This window comes from Piliocolobus tephrosceles, chromosome 5 (assembly GCF_002776525.5).
Source record: "Piliocolobus tephrosceles isolate RC106 chromosome 5, ASM277652v3, whole genome shotgun sequence".
Lineage (NCBI taxonomy): Eukaryota > Metazoa > Chordata > Mammalia > Primates > Cercopithecidae > Piliocolobus > Piliocolobus tephrosceles.
In genome coordinates, this window is record NC_045438.1 from 4,738,402 (window position 1) to 4,756,024 (window position 17,623).

At 42.1% G+C, this 17,623-nt stretch overlaps 1 protein-coding gene across 1 annotated transcript in view; it reads right to left on the minus strand.

Moving 5' to 3' along the window:
- The window catches only part of NUS1 (NUS1 dehydrodolichyl diphosphate synthase subunit), a 34,512-nt gene extending 26,546 nt beyond the window's left edge, over nucleotides 1–7,966 (minus strand). The window contains exon 1 of the mRNA XM_023219012.2: nucleotides 7,341–7,966. Within this exon, the coding sequence (XP_023074780.1) occupies nucleotides 7,341–7,755 (415 nt within the window). The 5' untranslated portion in view covers nucleotides 7,756–7,966. The remainder of the gene's footprint in view (nucleotides 1–7,340) is intronic.
- Nucleotides 7,967–17,623: the final 9,657 nt, after the last annotated feature.

Genomic DNA, 17,623 nt, shown 5'->3' on the forward strand with positions numbered 1-17,623 from the left:
TAAGCTATTTTATTTCAGGAGACAGCCCTTCAGGACACCTCACAGAACAACAATTATACTGTGGAAAATTACACTGCAATGCTGTAGTAAGAGAACAGGTATGTGTAATGGTGACAAAGTATAACAAAATGAGGGCTGGATTTAAGTCCTAGCTTGTCAGCACAAAAGATATGCAAAATGAACAGGCCATGTGGGTTTTTTCGGCATCCGGTTCCACATTTTTAAAATGAGAATATATTTACAGAATCTGCTCACCTGACAAAGTAACAACTCAACACAAAGCTGGAGCACCATAACATGAAATTTTTAGTTGGTTTTTTTAAAAAATGCGTCCTATAACTCAAAGCATGAACATGTATACTGGTGGGATGAAGAAATTTCTATTAGTCTTTAACTATCTTTTACAAATAATTTCTATGACCTACAGATAAGTGCCTGTTTACCAAGGCTTTAAGATGACCCAAAACCATCAGAAATAGTACTAAAAGTGACTATTGTGATCACACTCTCTTACCAGTAGAAATCAAACTAATGTAATGGTTAAGCACAAAAGCTCCAGAATAAAAATTTGGTTCAAATTCTAGATATGCTCCTTACTAGATTTGGAACCTGGCTTTTAAATTCTCAGTTTCTTTATCTGTAAAACTGCTAACGACTTAAGGCACTTTTCTATAGTATCCAGTACAGAGTAAAAGTTCAACAAAGGATAACTATTACTACTAAGATATAGGTTTGATTGATTAATTGAGGCAGGGTCTCACTTTTTCACCCCAGCTAGAGTACAGTGCTGCAACCATGGTTCACTGCAGCCCCAACCTCCAGGACTCAAGTGATCTTCCCATCTCCCTCCTGAGGAGTTGGGATTACAGGCATGCACCAAGTCTAGCTAATTTTTTATTTTTATTTTTCAGAGATGGGGTCTCACTATATTCCCCAGGCTGGTCTTAAACTCCTGGGCTCAAGCAATCCTGCCATGTCAACCTCCTAAAGTGCTGGGATTAAAGGCATGAGCCACCACACTCAGCCAAGGTTTACTTTAATACAGAGATCCAGTACTATAGTTAAACAAAAGGGTACATACAGAATAAAGTCATTTAAGAAGTTAACAAAAGCGGGATAGAATTTTGCAAAGACAGAATAAGACTGGGGATGGAATAGTCAAGAGAGGCTACTTCAGAGATGATAGTTCGGATGGACTTGTAAGAATCAACAAGCTGGGCACGATGGCTCACACCTGTAATCCCAGCACTTTGGGAGGCTGAGGAAGGTGCATCTTGAGGTCAGGAGTTCAAGACCAGCCTGGCCAACATGGTGAAACCCCATCTCTACTAAAAATATGAAAAATTAGGCGGGCATGGTAGCGTACGCCTGTAATCCCAGATACTCAGGAGGCCAAGGCAGGAGAACAGCTTGAACCCTGGAGGCAGAGGTCGCAGTGAGCCAAGATCGCGCCACTGTACTCCAGCCTGGGTGACAGAGCCAGACTCCATCTCAAAAAAAAAAAAAAAAAAAAAAAAAAGAATCAAGAATCAACAGTCTTTTGACAGGTAGCTAGCCCTTTGCCAGAAAAAGGTGAAGAGGACATTTCAGGACGTTAAGATAAACGTGAAATTCTGTACAAGACATGAACTACACAAAGGTCGAAATTAAGAACAGACTGCTCCCTTACATGAGTTTCCACATGAGGGAAGATAAACACTAGGTTGTACTATTCAGTATGTCAAATGTAATCACAATATTTAGACTTTCAACACTTCCAGCACCTCTGTATTTCAACATAAGGAGAATAAATTTAAGAAAATCATAGTTCTCAATAGTATCTGTGTCACTGTGCCAACTAAGTAAACTAGGGTAAACTGTGTTCATTTTCCTCCATTACTTTAAGGCTTCTGGGTATTACGTTGGGAAACACAAAGTGCAGCTCAGTTCATTATTCTTATCTACAGGAAATGCAGCCTTTCTTTGAATTCAAAGAACACATACTAACTATTCATTACATGCATAACACCAAGATACACTCTGTAAGAAAAGCAAAAATGAGAAGGATGGATTTATATACATATACATATAAATATGACTACACAAAGCGGAGAACAGAAGTACCTTTAGAGATATTTGAAGTTCTGAGGAGATTCAGAGATACAGTCAGATAGAGGAGGGAGTGAATACTCAAGAAAGGCAAAAATATACAAGGTGATATTTAGGATTGACTCAGAAAAGATTGACAATAGCCTCTTGGTAGGCATATAGCCATTTGCCAGAAAAAAGGAGAAGAGGGAGTTCCAGGAAGGTATGCAAAGGTATGCAAAGCACTGAGAAATAGGTTGAAAAGGTGGGATACACTGGGCAGACTTTTAAAATGTTACTGTGAGAAACTTGTATCCAAAAACCAATTCAAAAGAAACGTAGCTTTGATTTAAATAAACTAAGGAAATAACACTAGAAAGAGCAGCACAAAAAAAAATCTGTTGTCTTACTGCTGAATTCTCACACAGAAGGCAATGCCTTATCCTGGTTCATTCCAATTTACAGCAAATAATCCTAAGGCCTATCCCAAATTATCCTCAATCATGAAAAGAAACATGAAATACAAGTAATCTAATGTAAGGCAAGTAGCAGAGTATCCTTTGATCTGCGTTAGGGTTAAACTTCAGTGTGCAGTGTACCTATCATATAGGTAGCTTGATTAAAAACAGAGACGCCCAGGTCCCAGTTCCCTCATTAAGTTTGATTACTAAATGTGTTGAACCTGTATTTTTTATAAGCATCCCTAATGACTAATTCACAGATGGTCCACAGACAGCTTTTGAAAAATACTGACCAACAGCAAGGTTCCCAGCAAGGCACAATAAAGCCAGGAAATAAGAACAAGTTCCGTCACTTAAGATAACAATACATATCCAGATAACTTGGAGCCAAGTGTACGCACATGTGAGACACAGGCAAACAACACTGCTAAGGCTAGAACAACAAAATCCATTTACCCCAACCCCTGGTTCTTCTACCATCCCAGTTACGGTCATTTCTTAAATTATAATCATATAGGCAGAACAGCAAAACCTTGTTAGAATTCTGAGCTCAAAAAATTCCTGATCACTGTCCTGAGAGAACTGGAATTTCTGAAAGATGAAAGAATTACTTGCAGACTCTATTATAATTAAGAAATATTGCAAGTAAATGAAAAACAAAAAGATCAGTTTGCTGGTAAAGTCAAATCAAGGTCAATAAAATAGATATTTTAGTCTAAGGATTAAATATTATTATCTAGATCCAACCATAATTAGAACGAATTTAAATACAAATTTGAGGGCAAAGGGGTGTAGGACAGGAGAAAATGTAAGGTGGTAAGCTTGTCTTCAAAGTGGCTGCCCATCAATCCCCCTTCAAATCCTCACCCAACCTTTCTACACAAGCCATTTTCTCATTGAGAGGTGAAGACCATTTCTCCACTTTCTTGATGCAGAACAGACGTGAGACTTCTCTGACCAAGAGAACATAGAAAAAGTAACACTGCATGATTTCCTAGGTTAGGTCCTAAGACATCTCTCAGCTTCAGCCTTTGGCTAAGTCTCTGGAAACATTCGTTCTGCGGGAAGTTAGCTAACTGGCTACCCTGAAGCCACTATTAAAAGAGAAAGCCCAAGCTAGCCACAACCTCCAGACCACGTGAAGCCAGATGACAAACCTGCCCCATCTATTTCAGCCATTGAAAACCAGGCACCAGACATAAGGAGAAACCTTTAGGTCCCAGACTCTATTTGAATGAAAGCTTATGAGTGACCCAAAGGAAAAACTGCCCAACTGAACTAAGTCAATACATAAATTGTTGTTTTAAAACACTACACTTTGGGTAGATTTCTACAAAGCAACAGATAACCAGAATAACTGTCCAAGCCTACATCCTACCTCATTTCCCAACTGTTCATTACATAAATCAACCTACTATATTCACTGCTCCCAACACTCTACTCAATGCTATTACTGAAGCTAGTCTAATGGGAATGCTGCCATTAGTGAAATCCCCATTCACACACACAGAGAACACTGTTCACGCCAATCCCAATTCTATCTTTTTGAGTAGGTCCAACTCAGATGTTGCTCCCTTCCTTACCAGACAAATATGGGGGTAACCTGGGAAATTTTCCATTTTTTGCTCCTTAAATAAAGTCCCTGCCATTCACTTAGCATTTCTATACTAGCTTGTGTTAATTTTTAATGGACATCATTACTTGAGTGGAAACTCCTTAAGAGACACCATTTCTTGGACTTCTTGTATCCCAGTGGCATTTATGTCAACAGGATTTTTTACATGTTACATATCTATCTAGAAAGAAACTTAAATAGACGCGTATATAGAAACACTGAATATGGCCGGGTGCGGTGACTCACGCCTGTAATCCCAGCACTTTGGGAGGCTGAGGCGGGCAGATCACCTGAGGTCAGGAATCCGAGACCAGCCTGGCCAATATGGCAAAACCCTGTCTCTACTAAAGATACAAAAATTAGCAGGGTGTGGTGGTGCGCACCTGTAGTCCCAGCTACTCAGGGTGGCTGAGACAGGAGAGCTGCTTGAATCTGGGAGACAGAGGTTGCAGTTAGCCTAGATTGCACCACTGCACTCCAGCCTGGGCGACAGAGCAAGACTTCATCTCAAAAAAACAACAAAAAAAGTAACACTGAAAAAGAAACACTAAATAAAACTTATATGTCTATACTCCCTCTGAGTAATTCTTACATATCCACAGGGCCTATATTTTCAAGTCTATACTCAAAGTTACTGATCCTTTCCTTGGCCTCCCTATGTAAAACTGTACCCCTTCCTACCCGACTGACTTTCAACATTCCTATCTTCCCTTCCCTGCTTTATTTTTCCTCATTGCACTTACATTACCACATATTTACCCACGCATATTATTTGTCAGACTCCCACTGAGATCTAAGTTCCATGAGTACACTGCTGCATTCCCATGTCTGGAAGAGTATCTGGTACTTAACAGACCCCCACTGTCACCTGTAAATGAATGCATGAACGAATCAAAACCAAGAATGGACTAACTGAAGGTCTCTTATTTCAGGAATATTATTCCTTATTCCTTTAAAAAGCAAACAAACAAACAAAAACTTATTTTACAGTTAAGACACAAAATTCTGTAAGCCTTTTCACTGAAAATGCTCCTTAGGGTGCCTTTCAGTTCTCAGTCAATACTTGGTTTAGCTTACTTCTTCCTCTTAATTAGCAATCATTTTTCTTTTAGCAACTATGACACAGGATACTTGTGAATCACATCAGCAATTTAAACACAGGAATTGCCAGAACAAGGAAATGTGGCAACATTATAGTCTGTACTAGTAGGCATCGTCATCAAGTCAAACAATTTAGCTATACATTTTCCTTCCGTACTGGAAGATAAAGATACTTGCTTTAAAAGATACTTGCTTTAAATCACCTGGCTATACATCAATCCACCACATTGCTTAATGTCTTTGATGTCCACTTTTGCTTCACTTATTTTTTTTTCACCAGACAATACTGGTTGTATCGGTTTAGGCATGGATTGTGTCATCTCCTAACAGTCTCATGACTACTATTGGTCTGCTGAGTTCTTTAGCAATGTTCTTTAGCATAAAGAACATCATATGCAAAGTTCTTTAGCATAAATGTCAGTCCCTGAATATATCAAACTTTACCCTACAGGGCAAATCATTATTTGGTGATGACAGGCTACTGCGTCATCACGCTCCTTGCGGGCTGCAGTGAAGCTGATAGGGCAATAGAGATCACCCTGTAACAGGTACTGTCTGACCTATTCCTACCCTTTCTGACAAAACCCTGCACTTCAATTTACCTGACAAAGATTTATGCTTCTCTAGAGCACACAGGTAATTTATTGAACAGAGAATAAAACTTTCATTTTTTTCCCTTCATACCAATACTCCTAAACATTCTTCTCACATCTTTATCTTTAAAGAAATTCCAATGCTTTCAAGATCCGATTGAAATCCAAACCTGACATCCCAAACCTGAGTCTTCCTCAACTTATCTCCTACCTATTCTTCCAGGTCCTGCTTAAATCCCACCTCCACTGCATGAACTTCTCAAGTTCCTTCATTCATAATTTCTCTCCTCTCTTCTCACAATAGTAACTTTACTCTCAACACTTATTGTTATTAACCACGTCAAATATGTGAGCATGTGCCCACCTCCTAACAAGCCTGAGAGTCCATGGAATTAAATGCAAGATTCCAAGGAATATGCCTAGCACAGTGCTCTAGGTTTGTAGCTACCCAATAAGTATTGAATTTTTGTACTTACAAAAACTCCCTATGATGAAATTCATTCCCTCAATCAAAACGTATGAGAGGAGAATTCTATCAAGTACTGTGTCAGGCACGGATGATGAAGGATCACAAACCATCCCAGGCTTCCAACAGAGAAAGGGACCATTTTCTTTTCTGCCTATCCAATCTCTCACATATTTTTCATTAAATCCAGTTCAAATACCACCTGACCCCAACCGCTCCCATTTGCAGTACCTATCACACAGCCCATGCCTGTGTCCTCTATAGCCTGACTGCGACTTCCGAACAGCGCCTGGAAGCTCTCTTAAAGAAACACTGTGGTGTAACTGAAGGCAAAGATTGTGAAAAAGCACAGAATGGCTAAAATTCCAATATCCCCATTGCCCAAGGCCCCATCTTTGTGGCCTTGGGCAAATCAGTTAATGTTTTTAAACCTTGCTCCCTCTTGGGAGACAAGGATATACAAATACCATCTACATTACTGAGCTACTACAACGAATAAGGGGCATTTTAATTTTTATTGTTATTATTATTATTATTTTTTTTTTTTTGAGACGGAGTTTCGCTCTTGTTGCCCAGGCTGGAGTGCAATGGCGAGATCTCGGCTCACCGCAACCTCCGCCTCCCAGGTTCAAGCGAGTCTCCTGCCTCAGCCTCCCTAGTAGCTGGGATTACAGGCATGTGCCACCACGCCCGGCTAATTTTGTATTTTTAGTAGAGACGAGGTTTCTCCATGTTGGTCAGGCTGGTCTCGAACTCCCGACCTCAGGTGATCCGCCCGCCTCGGCCTCACAAAGTGCTGGGATTACAGGCATGAGCCACCGCGCCCGGCCAAGGGATATTTTTAAAACGTTAAAAAGCGACCGAGTCAAATCCAGCGACTCAGTAGGTGTTCAATAAAGCTTGTCTCCTTTTCTCGAAAGCGCTAGCGCTGTGATTTTCAGAGAGGGCGCGGCAACTCACGCCCTGGGCACCACCGGCCAGATGGTCCAGCGGTCCAAGACACCTCGGCCACCCCCCACCACCGCACCGGGCCTCACCTTGGTGGTCGTAGACGCTGATGTAGGAGATGCCCACGGCCATACACCACACCACGAGGCTCGCGATGTCCGAGAAGCTGGGTTCCTGCTCCACCTCAGTGATCACCAGGCCCATATGCACAGGCAGCTTCTCCAAGGAACGGCCGTCCGCGCGCCAGCGCATCCGGTGGTGGGCGGCGGCCAAGCACGACCCCCCGCGCGAGTGCCGGTGGTGACGGCGGTTCCTGCCGACTGCCGGGGGCTTGCGGAGCGTGAAGCCGAGCGGCGCTAGGACCGCGGCAGAAGCGGCGCGGCAGCAGCGCCGCCAGATCCAGTTCCAGGTGCCGAACCGAACGCGGAGCCAGGAGGTGAGCGTGCGGTGCAGACAGAGCAGCGCGTGTAGCACCCGCCACACCAGCTCGTACAGCCCCGTCATACTCTTGTGGCCCTCGGGCACCCCCTCTCCCTCCCGCCCACTCCCGCGGCGCGACGGCTTTTTATCCGCCCCTGCGGCCGGCGCGGGCCATCCCTCCGCGTCCCCCCGCCCCCCGAGCCCGAACCCCTTTCCACTGCCAACACCTCACCTCGCCCCCGCCGCCATCTTCCTCCTCCCTTGGCAACCCCGCCCCCACTAGTACATGGACAGTTCTGATTGGCCAGCGTGGAATTCTGACGCGGCTTCTGGGTCCGAGAATATGGCCCAGCCCGACGCAGTGAGAGAAGGCGCACGCCTGCGAACTAGCCGGGTGGAGACCGCGGGCGCCCCCTGGTCGTGTGGAGGGCGATGAGCGAACGACCCTGGACTTTCTGAACGGAACCCTAGCAAAGCACATGTGGTCTTCCATGCGATGGGCGCTTCCTGGGGACCCGCGCGTCCCTTGGGTCCAGGACATCTTACAGTGTCTCCTCTCACGGCCCCCACAGAAACGGTTTCTGAGGAGTAAAAGTGTCCTGAGTGGACTGGAAATTACAAATGCCGGAAAGAACCTAGGGGTGGAAAGCAGCCCCCAGTAAGTGTTGATGCTGGGAATCCACCAGGGTGGAGTGGACCTGCTACTGGCTTTTATTCAGCCTCCAGCTGAGGCTGGGAGCGAAACTCTTTAGCCATGTACCTGAAACACCCGTCTACCCATGTCATTCTCATCTAAGGTGACTTCAATCACCGTCACTGTTTGAGGGAAACTGCCCATCCAAGCCTTCTCATCCCCTTTAACACCCTAATGTTTCTGTCCATCTGGACTTGGAAGTGGTGCTCTAGAATGGTTCTGTACTGCCCCGCGCAAGTCTGTACTGTCTTTGCCCTTTTTGTTCAAGCTCTTCTCCTGAATTCCTGATTCCCAACGTGGTATTGCCCACATTCCAACCCATTTCTCAAGGTTCATCCTACATGCCACATCCTCTATCATTGTATATATGTGTGTGTGCAATAATATTTATATTATTTGTATTTCTGTAAGTACATATATAAAGATTAGGCAGGTATTACAAAAATGCAACTTTACACATGCACATGTATGCACATATATTTACACACGTGTGTGTGTAAACAGTTGCATTTTTGAAATACCTACCTACTCTTCGTTTGCTAGAGCCTCCTTTTCCGCCTGGGAAACATCTGTTCACGTCTTGGCTATGTGACTTAATTTTTCTAACATTGTCCCTTTTTCAACTGGTCTCATTTTGGTTTCTAAGACTCATTTAATTTTACTTTAAAAGTTGAATCTCATGGCCATCTCCCTTTCGCAGTGCAATTTTCCTCCCTTTGGCAGTGCAGCCTGAAGAACTGAGGGCTGGGCACCAGGCACACCCTTCACACACTTGTTTCTCTCCTGGTCTCCTCTGCAGTAGCTCCTCTGATGATGGACAAAGAAGGAGAGGCAAAAGGCCACGATCAGGGAAGCCTACCGTCTTCTTCCCAACTGCCCATTGCTGCAGTTTATGCAGCTACGTGATGCTTGTTAAGGAAGCTCCCTAGACACCGGTGTCCCATTGAGATTTGGCCATGTATTCTGCAGACCCCACCCCACCTCCCACGCTGACACCTTGCCACATTTCTGTAAAGTACTCACTTCTTTGCCTCAATGTCTATCGGTTCTGACAAGATTAAAGACATCAATCACGTGTTCCTGTGGCCTGCTCTCAGGTGTGCAGGCGCAAACAGGCTCTATCTTCTGTTTTTCTTTTTTCTTTTCTTTTTTCTTTATTTTTTCGAGACAGAGTTTCGCTCTTGTTTCCCGGGCTGGAGTGCAATGCCGCGGTCATGGCTTACTGCAACCTCCACCTCCTGGGTTCAAGCGATTCTCCTGCCTCAGCCTCCCGAGTAGCTGGGATTACAGGTGCCTGCCACCACGCCCAGCTAATTTTTTGTATTTTTAGTAGAGACGGGATTTCACTATGTTGGTCTATGAACTCCTGACCTCAGGTAATCCACCTGCCTTGGCCTCCCAAAGTACTGGGATTATAGGCATGAGCCACCACGCCCGGCCCCTGTATTTCTTTGAATTGCAAACAAGCAAAAGGATTCTGGCCACATGTCCATCTGACACACCAACATGCAGATCCTGGCATCTCTCCCAAGCCATTTCTTTGCTTGTTTTCCTCCTAGAGTTTCCTCCTAGTAGCAGGTCCCCTGGCTCCCAGGATGTTCAACCTCCTAAAGAGTGGTGGGGCGGTGGTACCACGTTTCTTCTTTGTCAGCTGTTAGTAGGCTAGGGATGGCGGTGTCTCATACAGAACAGTTCTCTGGGTGGCCTTGAACCAACACAGTTTCTTCCCCTTTTCTCACTTGTAGTTCTCGAGAATAACCGTAGAATGTTGGAATGCAATATACTGTAGACAAGGAGGAACTGACCAGAGCAGCCTAGGCTCTGTTCCAGTCTCTTCTAGAAATAGGATGTCCTTCAACTAGTACTAGCCCAGCACATTCCATTGCCCCGTGGTAAAAACTGAGAGCAAACTGCTTTCTGGGGTCCCTTAGTTGTGGTGCAAGCAGTGCACGACCCAGTGAGACGCCATCCTCCCTAAGCCGTTTTCCTCGGCCTTGGGAGATATGGTCATTATGACTTATGCTTCTCTTGTCCCTTGCTGCCTGTCTGTAAGTAATAAACTCACTTCATGTAACTTGTGTGTGAGTGTTCTGTGTCACTGGACGCTGAATATAGGAAAAGTGCAGTCCAAAATGCAGTGGGCTGAACCGGTAACCAGTGCACAGTGAACCTGCTTTGCATCTGGTGGTTGCTGTCAGCTTCAGGCTTCTTCACTGTACTCAGAAGGAGGTGGACTCGGTGCCTTTTGTTCTCGACTATAATTCTGGAATAACAGGAAAGCCACACTGGATGTCTTGCTCTGAACACACTTGGAATCTGAAGTTTATGGAGTCCTCTCTCTCCTAAAGATTTTCTTCTTTTGTCATTTCAAAAAAGCAGTAAATGTGGCACATTTAGGAACTTAGGGGTTCTGAATATAATGTTTGGATTTCTTAAATACCATTTAACCTTCCACCCCAACATTTTACAAAGTACGGAAAAATACAGAAAGAGTTATCCAGCCTCAGACCCTTAAGTCCCAAAACATTATGGGGACGGTATTTCATTTACTTTTCAGTTTACAAAATGCTTTACATTATCTTGACTAAATCTTCACAACCACTGCTACTTTTACTGTCTCCATAGTTTTACCTTTTTCCAGAATGTTACACAGTTAGAATCACACAGTATATAGCCTTTTCTTACTGCCTTATTCCACTTACTAATATGCATTTAAGCTTGTCCATGTCTTTGCGTGATTTAATACCTCATTTCTTTTTAGTGCTGAATAATATTCCATTGCTGGATGTACCATAGAACTTATCTGTTCACCTACTGAAGGACAACTTGGTGGCTTCCAAGTTTTAGCAATTATAAATAAAACTGCTATAAATATCAGTGTGCAGGTTTTGTGTAGATACATGTTTTCAACTCATTTGGATAAGTACCAAGGAGAAGGCCAGGTACAGTGGCTGACTCCTATAATCCCAGCACTTTGGGAGGCCAAAGCAGACTGAGCGCTTGAGCTCAGGAATTTGGGACCAGCCTGGGCAACATGGTGAAAACCTATCTCTACCAAAAATACAAAAAATTAGCTGGGTATGGTTGTGGGTGCTGGTGGTCCCAGCTACTTGGGAGGCTGAGGTGGGAGGATCACTTGAGCCCAGGAGGTTGAGGTTACAGTGAGCTGAGATCGCACCACTGGACTACTGCCTCGGTGACAGAGTGAGACCCCATCTCTGAAAAAAAAAAAAAAAGAAAAAAAAATGCCAAGGGTCATAATTGCTGAATCATACAGCAAGGGTATGTTCAGTTTTGCAAGAAACTGCCAAAATGTCTTCCAAAGAGTCTATACTGTTTTGCATTTCCACCAGCAATGAATGAGTTCATATTGTTCCACATCTTTGCCAGCATTTTGTATTGTTAGTGTTTTGGATTTCGGTTGTTAGTGTTTTGCATTTTGGCTGTTCTAATAGGTGTATAGCAGTATTTCATCGTTTGAATTTGCAATTCCCTAATGACTTACGACGTTGGCATCTTTCTGTATGCTTATTTGCCATCTGTCCATCTTCTTTAATGAGGTGTCTGTTCAGTTCTGTTAAGACTCCGTTTTAAAATGAGGTTGTTTGTTTTCTTATTGTTGAGTTTTTAGAGTTCTTTGTACATTTTGGATAACAGTCCTTTATCAGATATCCTTTGCAAGTATTTTGTCCCAGTCTGTGGCTGGTCTTCCCATTCTCTTGATAGTATCTTTTGCAGACCCGAAGTTTAAATTTTAATAGAGTCAAACTTATCAATTTTTTTTTTCACAGACTGTGCCTTTGGTAGTTGTATCAGTCTGTTCTCTCATTGCTAATAAAGACATACCTGAGACTGGGTAATTTATAAAGGAAAGAGGTTTAGTTGACTCACAGTTCCACATGGCTGGGGAGGCCTCATAATTATGGCACAAGGTGAATGAGGAGCAAAGTCATGTCTTAAATGGTGGCAGGCAAGAGAGCTTGCACCAGGGAACTCGCATTTATAAAACCATCGATCTTGTGAGACTTAATCGCTACCGAAAGAACATTATGGGGGAAATCATTCCCATAGTTCAATTATTTCCACCCAGCCCTGCTCTTGACACATGAGGATTATTACAGTTCAAGGTGAGATTTGGGTGGGTACACAGCCAAACCATATCATTCCACCCCAGCCCCTCTCAAGTCTCATGTCCTCACATTTCAAAACCAATCATGCCTTCCCAACAGCCCCCCAAAGTCTTAACTCATTTCAGCTTTAACTCAAAAGTCCACAGCCGCAAGTCTCATCTGAGACAAGGCCCCTGAGCCTGTAAGATCAAAAGCAAGTTAATTACTTCCTAGATACAATAGGGGTACAGGGGTACAGGCATTCCAAATGGGAGAAATTGACCAAAACAAAGGGGCTACAGGCCCCATGCAAGACTGAAATCCAATAGGACAGTCGTTAAACCTTAAAGTTCCAAAATGATCTCCTTTGACTCCATGTCTCACATCCAGGCCACACTGATGCGAGAGGTTGGCTCCCATGGACTTGGGCAGCTCCGCCTCTGTGGCTTTGCAGGGTACAGCCCTGCTCCTGGCTGCTCTCACGGACTGGTGTTGAGTGTCTGCAGCTTTTCCAGGTGCATGGTACAAGCTGTCAGTGGATCCACCATTCTGTGGTCTGGAGGACGATGGCCCTCTTCTCACATGTCCACCAGACAGTGCCCAGTGGGAACTCTGTATGGGTACTCCAACCCCACATTTCCCTTTCACACTGCCCTAGCAAAGGTTCTCCATGAGGGCCCCACCCCTGCAGCACACCTCTGCCTGGACATTCGGGCATTTCCATATGTCCTCTAAAATCTAGGCTGAGGTCCCCAAACCTCAGTTCTTGTTTTCTGCACACTGTAGGACCAACACCACGTCGAAGCTGCCAAGGCTTAGGGCTTGCACCCTTTGAAGTAACAGCCTCTTACCTTGGACCCTTTTAGCCATGGGCTGGAACGGCTGAGACATGGAGCACCAAGTCCGGAGGTTGCCCACAGCAGAGTGGCCCTGGACCTGGACCAGGACTAGGAAACTATTTTTCCCTCCCAAGCCTCCTGGCCTGTGATGGGAAGGGCTGCTGTGAAGCTCTCTGACATGCCCTGGAGACATTTCCACCCCCCACCTTGTCTTGGTGATTAGCATTTGGCTCCTAGTTACTTATGCAAATTTCTGCAGCCAGCTTGAATTTCTCCCCAGAAAATGGATTTTTCTCTTCTACTGCGTTGTCGGACTGCAAACGTTTCAAACTTTTAGGCTCAGCTTCCTCTTGAACACTTTGCCACTTAGAAATTTCTTCTACCAGATACCCTAAATCATGTTTCTCAAGTTCATAGTTCCACAGATTTATGGCAGGGGCGAAATGCCGCATGTCACTCTTTGCATAGCAAGAGTGACCTTTATTCCAGCTCCCAACAAACTCCTGATCTCCATCTGAGACCACCTCAGCCTGAACTTTATTATCCATATCACTATCAGCATTTGGGTCAAAGCCATTCAACAGGCCTCTGGGAAGTTCCAAATTTTCCCACATCTTCCTGTCCTCTTCTGAGCCCTCCAAAATGTTCCATCCTCATCTGTTACCCTGTTCCAAAGTCACTTTCACATTTTTGGGTATCTTTATAGCAGCACCCTACACTCAGTGCAATTTACTCTATTAGTCTGTTCTCACACTGCTAATAAAGAGGTACCTGAGACTGGGTAATTTATAAAGGAAATAAATTTGGCCGGGTGCGGTGGCTCAAGCCTGTAATCCCAGCACTTTGGGAGGCCGAGACGGGCGGATCACGAGGTCAGGAGATCGAGACCATCCTGGCTAACACGGTGAAACCCCGTCTCTACTAAAAAATACAAAAACTAGCTGGGCGAGGTGGCGGGCGCCTGTAGTCCCAGCTACTCGGGAGGCTGAGGCAGGAGAATGGTGGGAACCCGGGAGGCGGAGCTTGCAGTGAGCTGAGATCCGGCCACTGCACTCCAGCCCGGGCGACAGAGCGAGACTCCGTCTCAAAAAAATAAAAAATAAATAAATAAATAAATTTAATTGACTCAGGCCCCACGGGCTCTTTAGGCAACAGGTAATAAATTCTGCCAGCACTGGATCCTTTCCTTCTAGGAAGCAGGTTCCCTCTGGCCCAGGGTATATCTGGAACTGTCATCTGGGAGCTAGGACCTAGAATGGGGCCCCATGACTCTACCTAGTGCTCTCTTCTACTGTGGCTAAACTGGTGTCCAAGTTGCAAGACAAAGTCCTCTTTGTTATTCCCTCTCCTCTCCTCAAACAACAAAACAATTCTGCTGTTACCTACATGATAAGGATTTTTCTATCTTCTTGAAGAATTGATCGTATCATTACACAGTGCGTCTCTTTATTACTGACAAGTTTCCTTGCTCAGAAGTCTCCTCTGTCTGAAATGAATATAGCTACTCTTGCTTTCTTTGGTTAGTGTTAGCCTGGTATATCTTTATCCATCTTTTTGCTTTTAATTTATGTATATTTACATTTAAAGTGGGGGTCTTATGGAAAGCATATCATTGGATCTTGTTTTTAGATTCACTTTGACAATCTCTGTTTTTTTTTAACTGACCCAACTGAGGAACAAATTATCTGATTTTTAATTACTATATTTAGACCATTCATGTTTAAAGTGATTACTGATATAGCTGAATTAATATTTACTGTATGTGTTCCTTTTGTCTATTTGCTGTACTTGTTTTTTGTTTGTATTTGTGTCTTCCACCTTTTTTCTGTCTCTTATGGTTTAAACCGAGCCTTTTATATGATTCCATATACTCTCTTAGCATACCAGTCATACCTCTTTTTTTTTTTTTTTTTTTTTTTTACTGTTTTTAGTGGTTGCCCTAGAGTTTGCAATATATATTTATAAATAATCCAGGTCCACTTTCAAATAACACTATACTTCTTCATGGGTAGTACAAGTACCTTGTAATAACAAAATAATCCTAATTCCTTCTTCCTGTTTCCTTTTATAATTCCTATCATTCATTTCACTTATACATATGCATACATACACATATAATATCTATGCATACATAATCAAATATATATGCTCATATAATTGAATACATTGTTGAAGTTACCATTTTGAACCCACTGTTACCTGTTAGATCAATTAAGAATTAAAAAAATAAATTCATTTATTTTACCTTCACTTATGTATTCTTTATTGCTCTTTGTTTCTTTATTTAGATCTGAGCTTCTAACCTATCTCATTTGCCTTGTGTCTGAAGAACTTCTTTTTCACATTTCTTATAAAGCAAATCTGCTGACAACAAACACCCTCAATTTCTGTCTGTCTGAGAAAGTTTTTTTCCTTCACTTTTGAAGCATAATTTTGCAGGGTACAGAGTTCTAGATCAGTGGGATTTTTCCTTTCAACACTAATATATTTCACGCTACTCTTTTCTTGTTTGCATCGTTTCTGAGAAGCTGGATGTAATTCTTATATTTGCTCCTTCATAGGTGTTTTTTCTCTCTGACTTCTTTCAAGACATTTTCCTTATCTTTGACTTTTTGAAGTTTGAATATTATATGCCTAGGTTTAGTTTTGGGGGCATTTATCCTGCTTGGTATTCTATGAGCCTCCTGACCCTGTAGTTTGGCATCTGATATTACTTTGGGGGAAATTCTCAGTTGTTATTGCTTCAAATTTTTTTTTTCTTTTTCTCTTTCTTCTTTTTCTGGAATCTCTATTTAACCTAGTTACACAATTTTTAGTTGTCCCAACAGTTCTTAGATATCCTGTTTATTTTCCTCCTCAATCTTTTCTGTGTTGGCTTTTCTGTTTTGGAATCTCTAGTGGTATACCTTCAAGCTCAGAGATATTTTTCCTCAACCATGTGCAGTCTACTAATGAGCCCATCAAAGGCATTCTTCATTTCTGCTACAGTAATTTTGATCTCTAACATTTCTTTTTTATTCTTTCTTAGCGTTTCCATCTCTGCTTATATTGCCTATCTATTTTTGCATGCTGTCTACTTTATCCATGAGAGTCCTTAAGATATTAATCACAGTTGTTTTAAATTCCTGGTCTTATAATTTCAACATCTGTGCCATATCTGGGTCTGATTCTGATTCATGCTCTTTTTCAAACTGTATATTTTGGCTGTTAGTATGCCTTGCAATTTTTTGTTGATAGCCAGACTTGATGTGCTAGGTAAAAGGAACTGCTGTATATATACTATTGGTAATGTGGTTATAAGGTATCTGTTTTTGTAAAGTTTTATTGGAAAACAGCCACATCCCTTCATTTATGAATACAGTGGTTTATGGCAGAGTTGAGTAGTAACAACAGAGAACTCAAGGCCCACAAAGTCTAAAATATATATATATTGGGTTGTACCCATAAAAAGTTTGCCAACACCTGATTTAGATTATAAAGTGTCTTCAGTAAAAGGAACTTTATTCTTATTGGCTTTAGAGGCTAAAAAGTATTATATACATCTAATATTCCTAGAACTCCCAGATAATAAGAAACTATTAATATGTACTAGTTTTTTAGGGGGTGAAATCCCATTTTGAGAAAAACTACTAGGTCACAAGCATTTTTATTTAACAATCCAAAATCCTTAGGTAAATCACACTGGCTTGATAGTTTGGGTTTTTTAAAAAATGTCTAAGTTCATTCCCTGGATTTATCTTCACATAAATAAACTAGTCAGTATAAACTTCCTGAATTTTTGCACTGAGTTACCGATCAGATACATTTGCTCCCATATAATGTTTTCAATTAGGAAAAATATAAAATTATAAACTCAACAGTTTAGAACTATATAAATTCTGATAAACTTTTTATATCAACATTAATTATGATCTGTAATGTATCATCTTAAACAGAATTTCCAAAATCTTTAATTAACTTTAAGACCTGGAATAATATGAAATCAGGTTACTTAATTGAGTAATTGATATAAGTTGCATCGATAACTTATAAGTAACATAGAATACTGAAACATTGGTCATATATATATATACATATATTCTTATATATACACGTTGATACATATGTATATGTATATACATTCAGTGTGTGTATATATATTCCACCAACCTAGAACTCTGTACCCTGCAAAATTATACTTCAAAAGTGAAGGAAAAAGAAAACTTAGACAAAAATTGAGGGTGTTTGTTTTCAGTAGATTTGCCTTACAAGGAATGTTAAAAGAAGTTATTCAGAGAGAAGGAAAATGAGATAGGTTAGAAACTCAGATC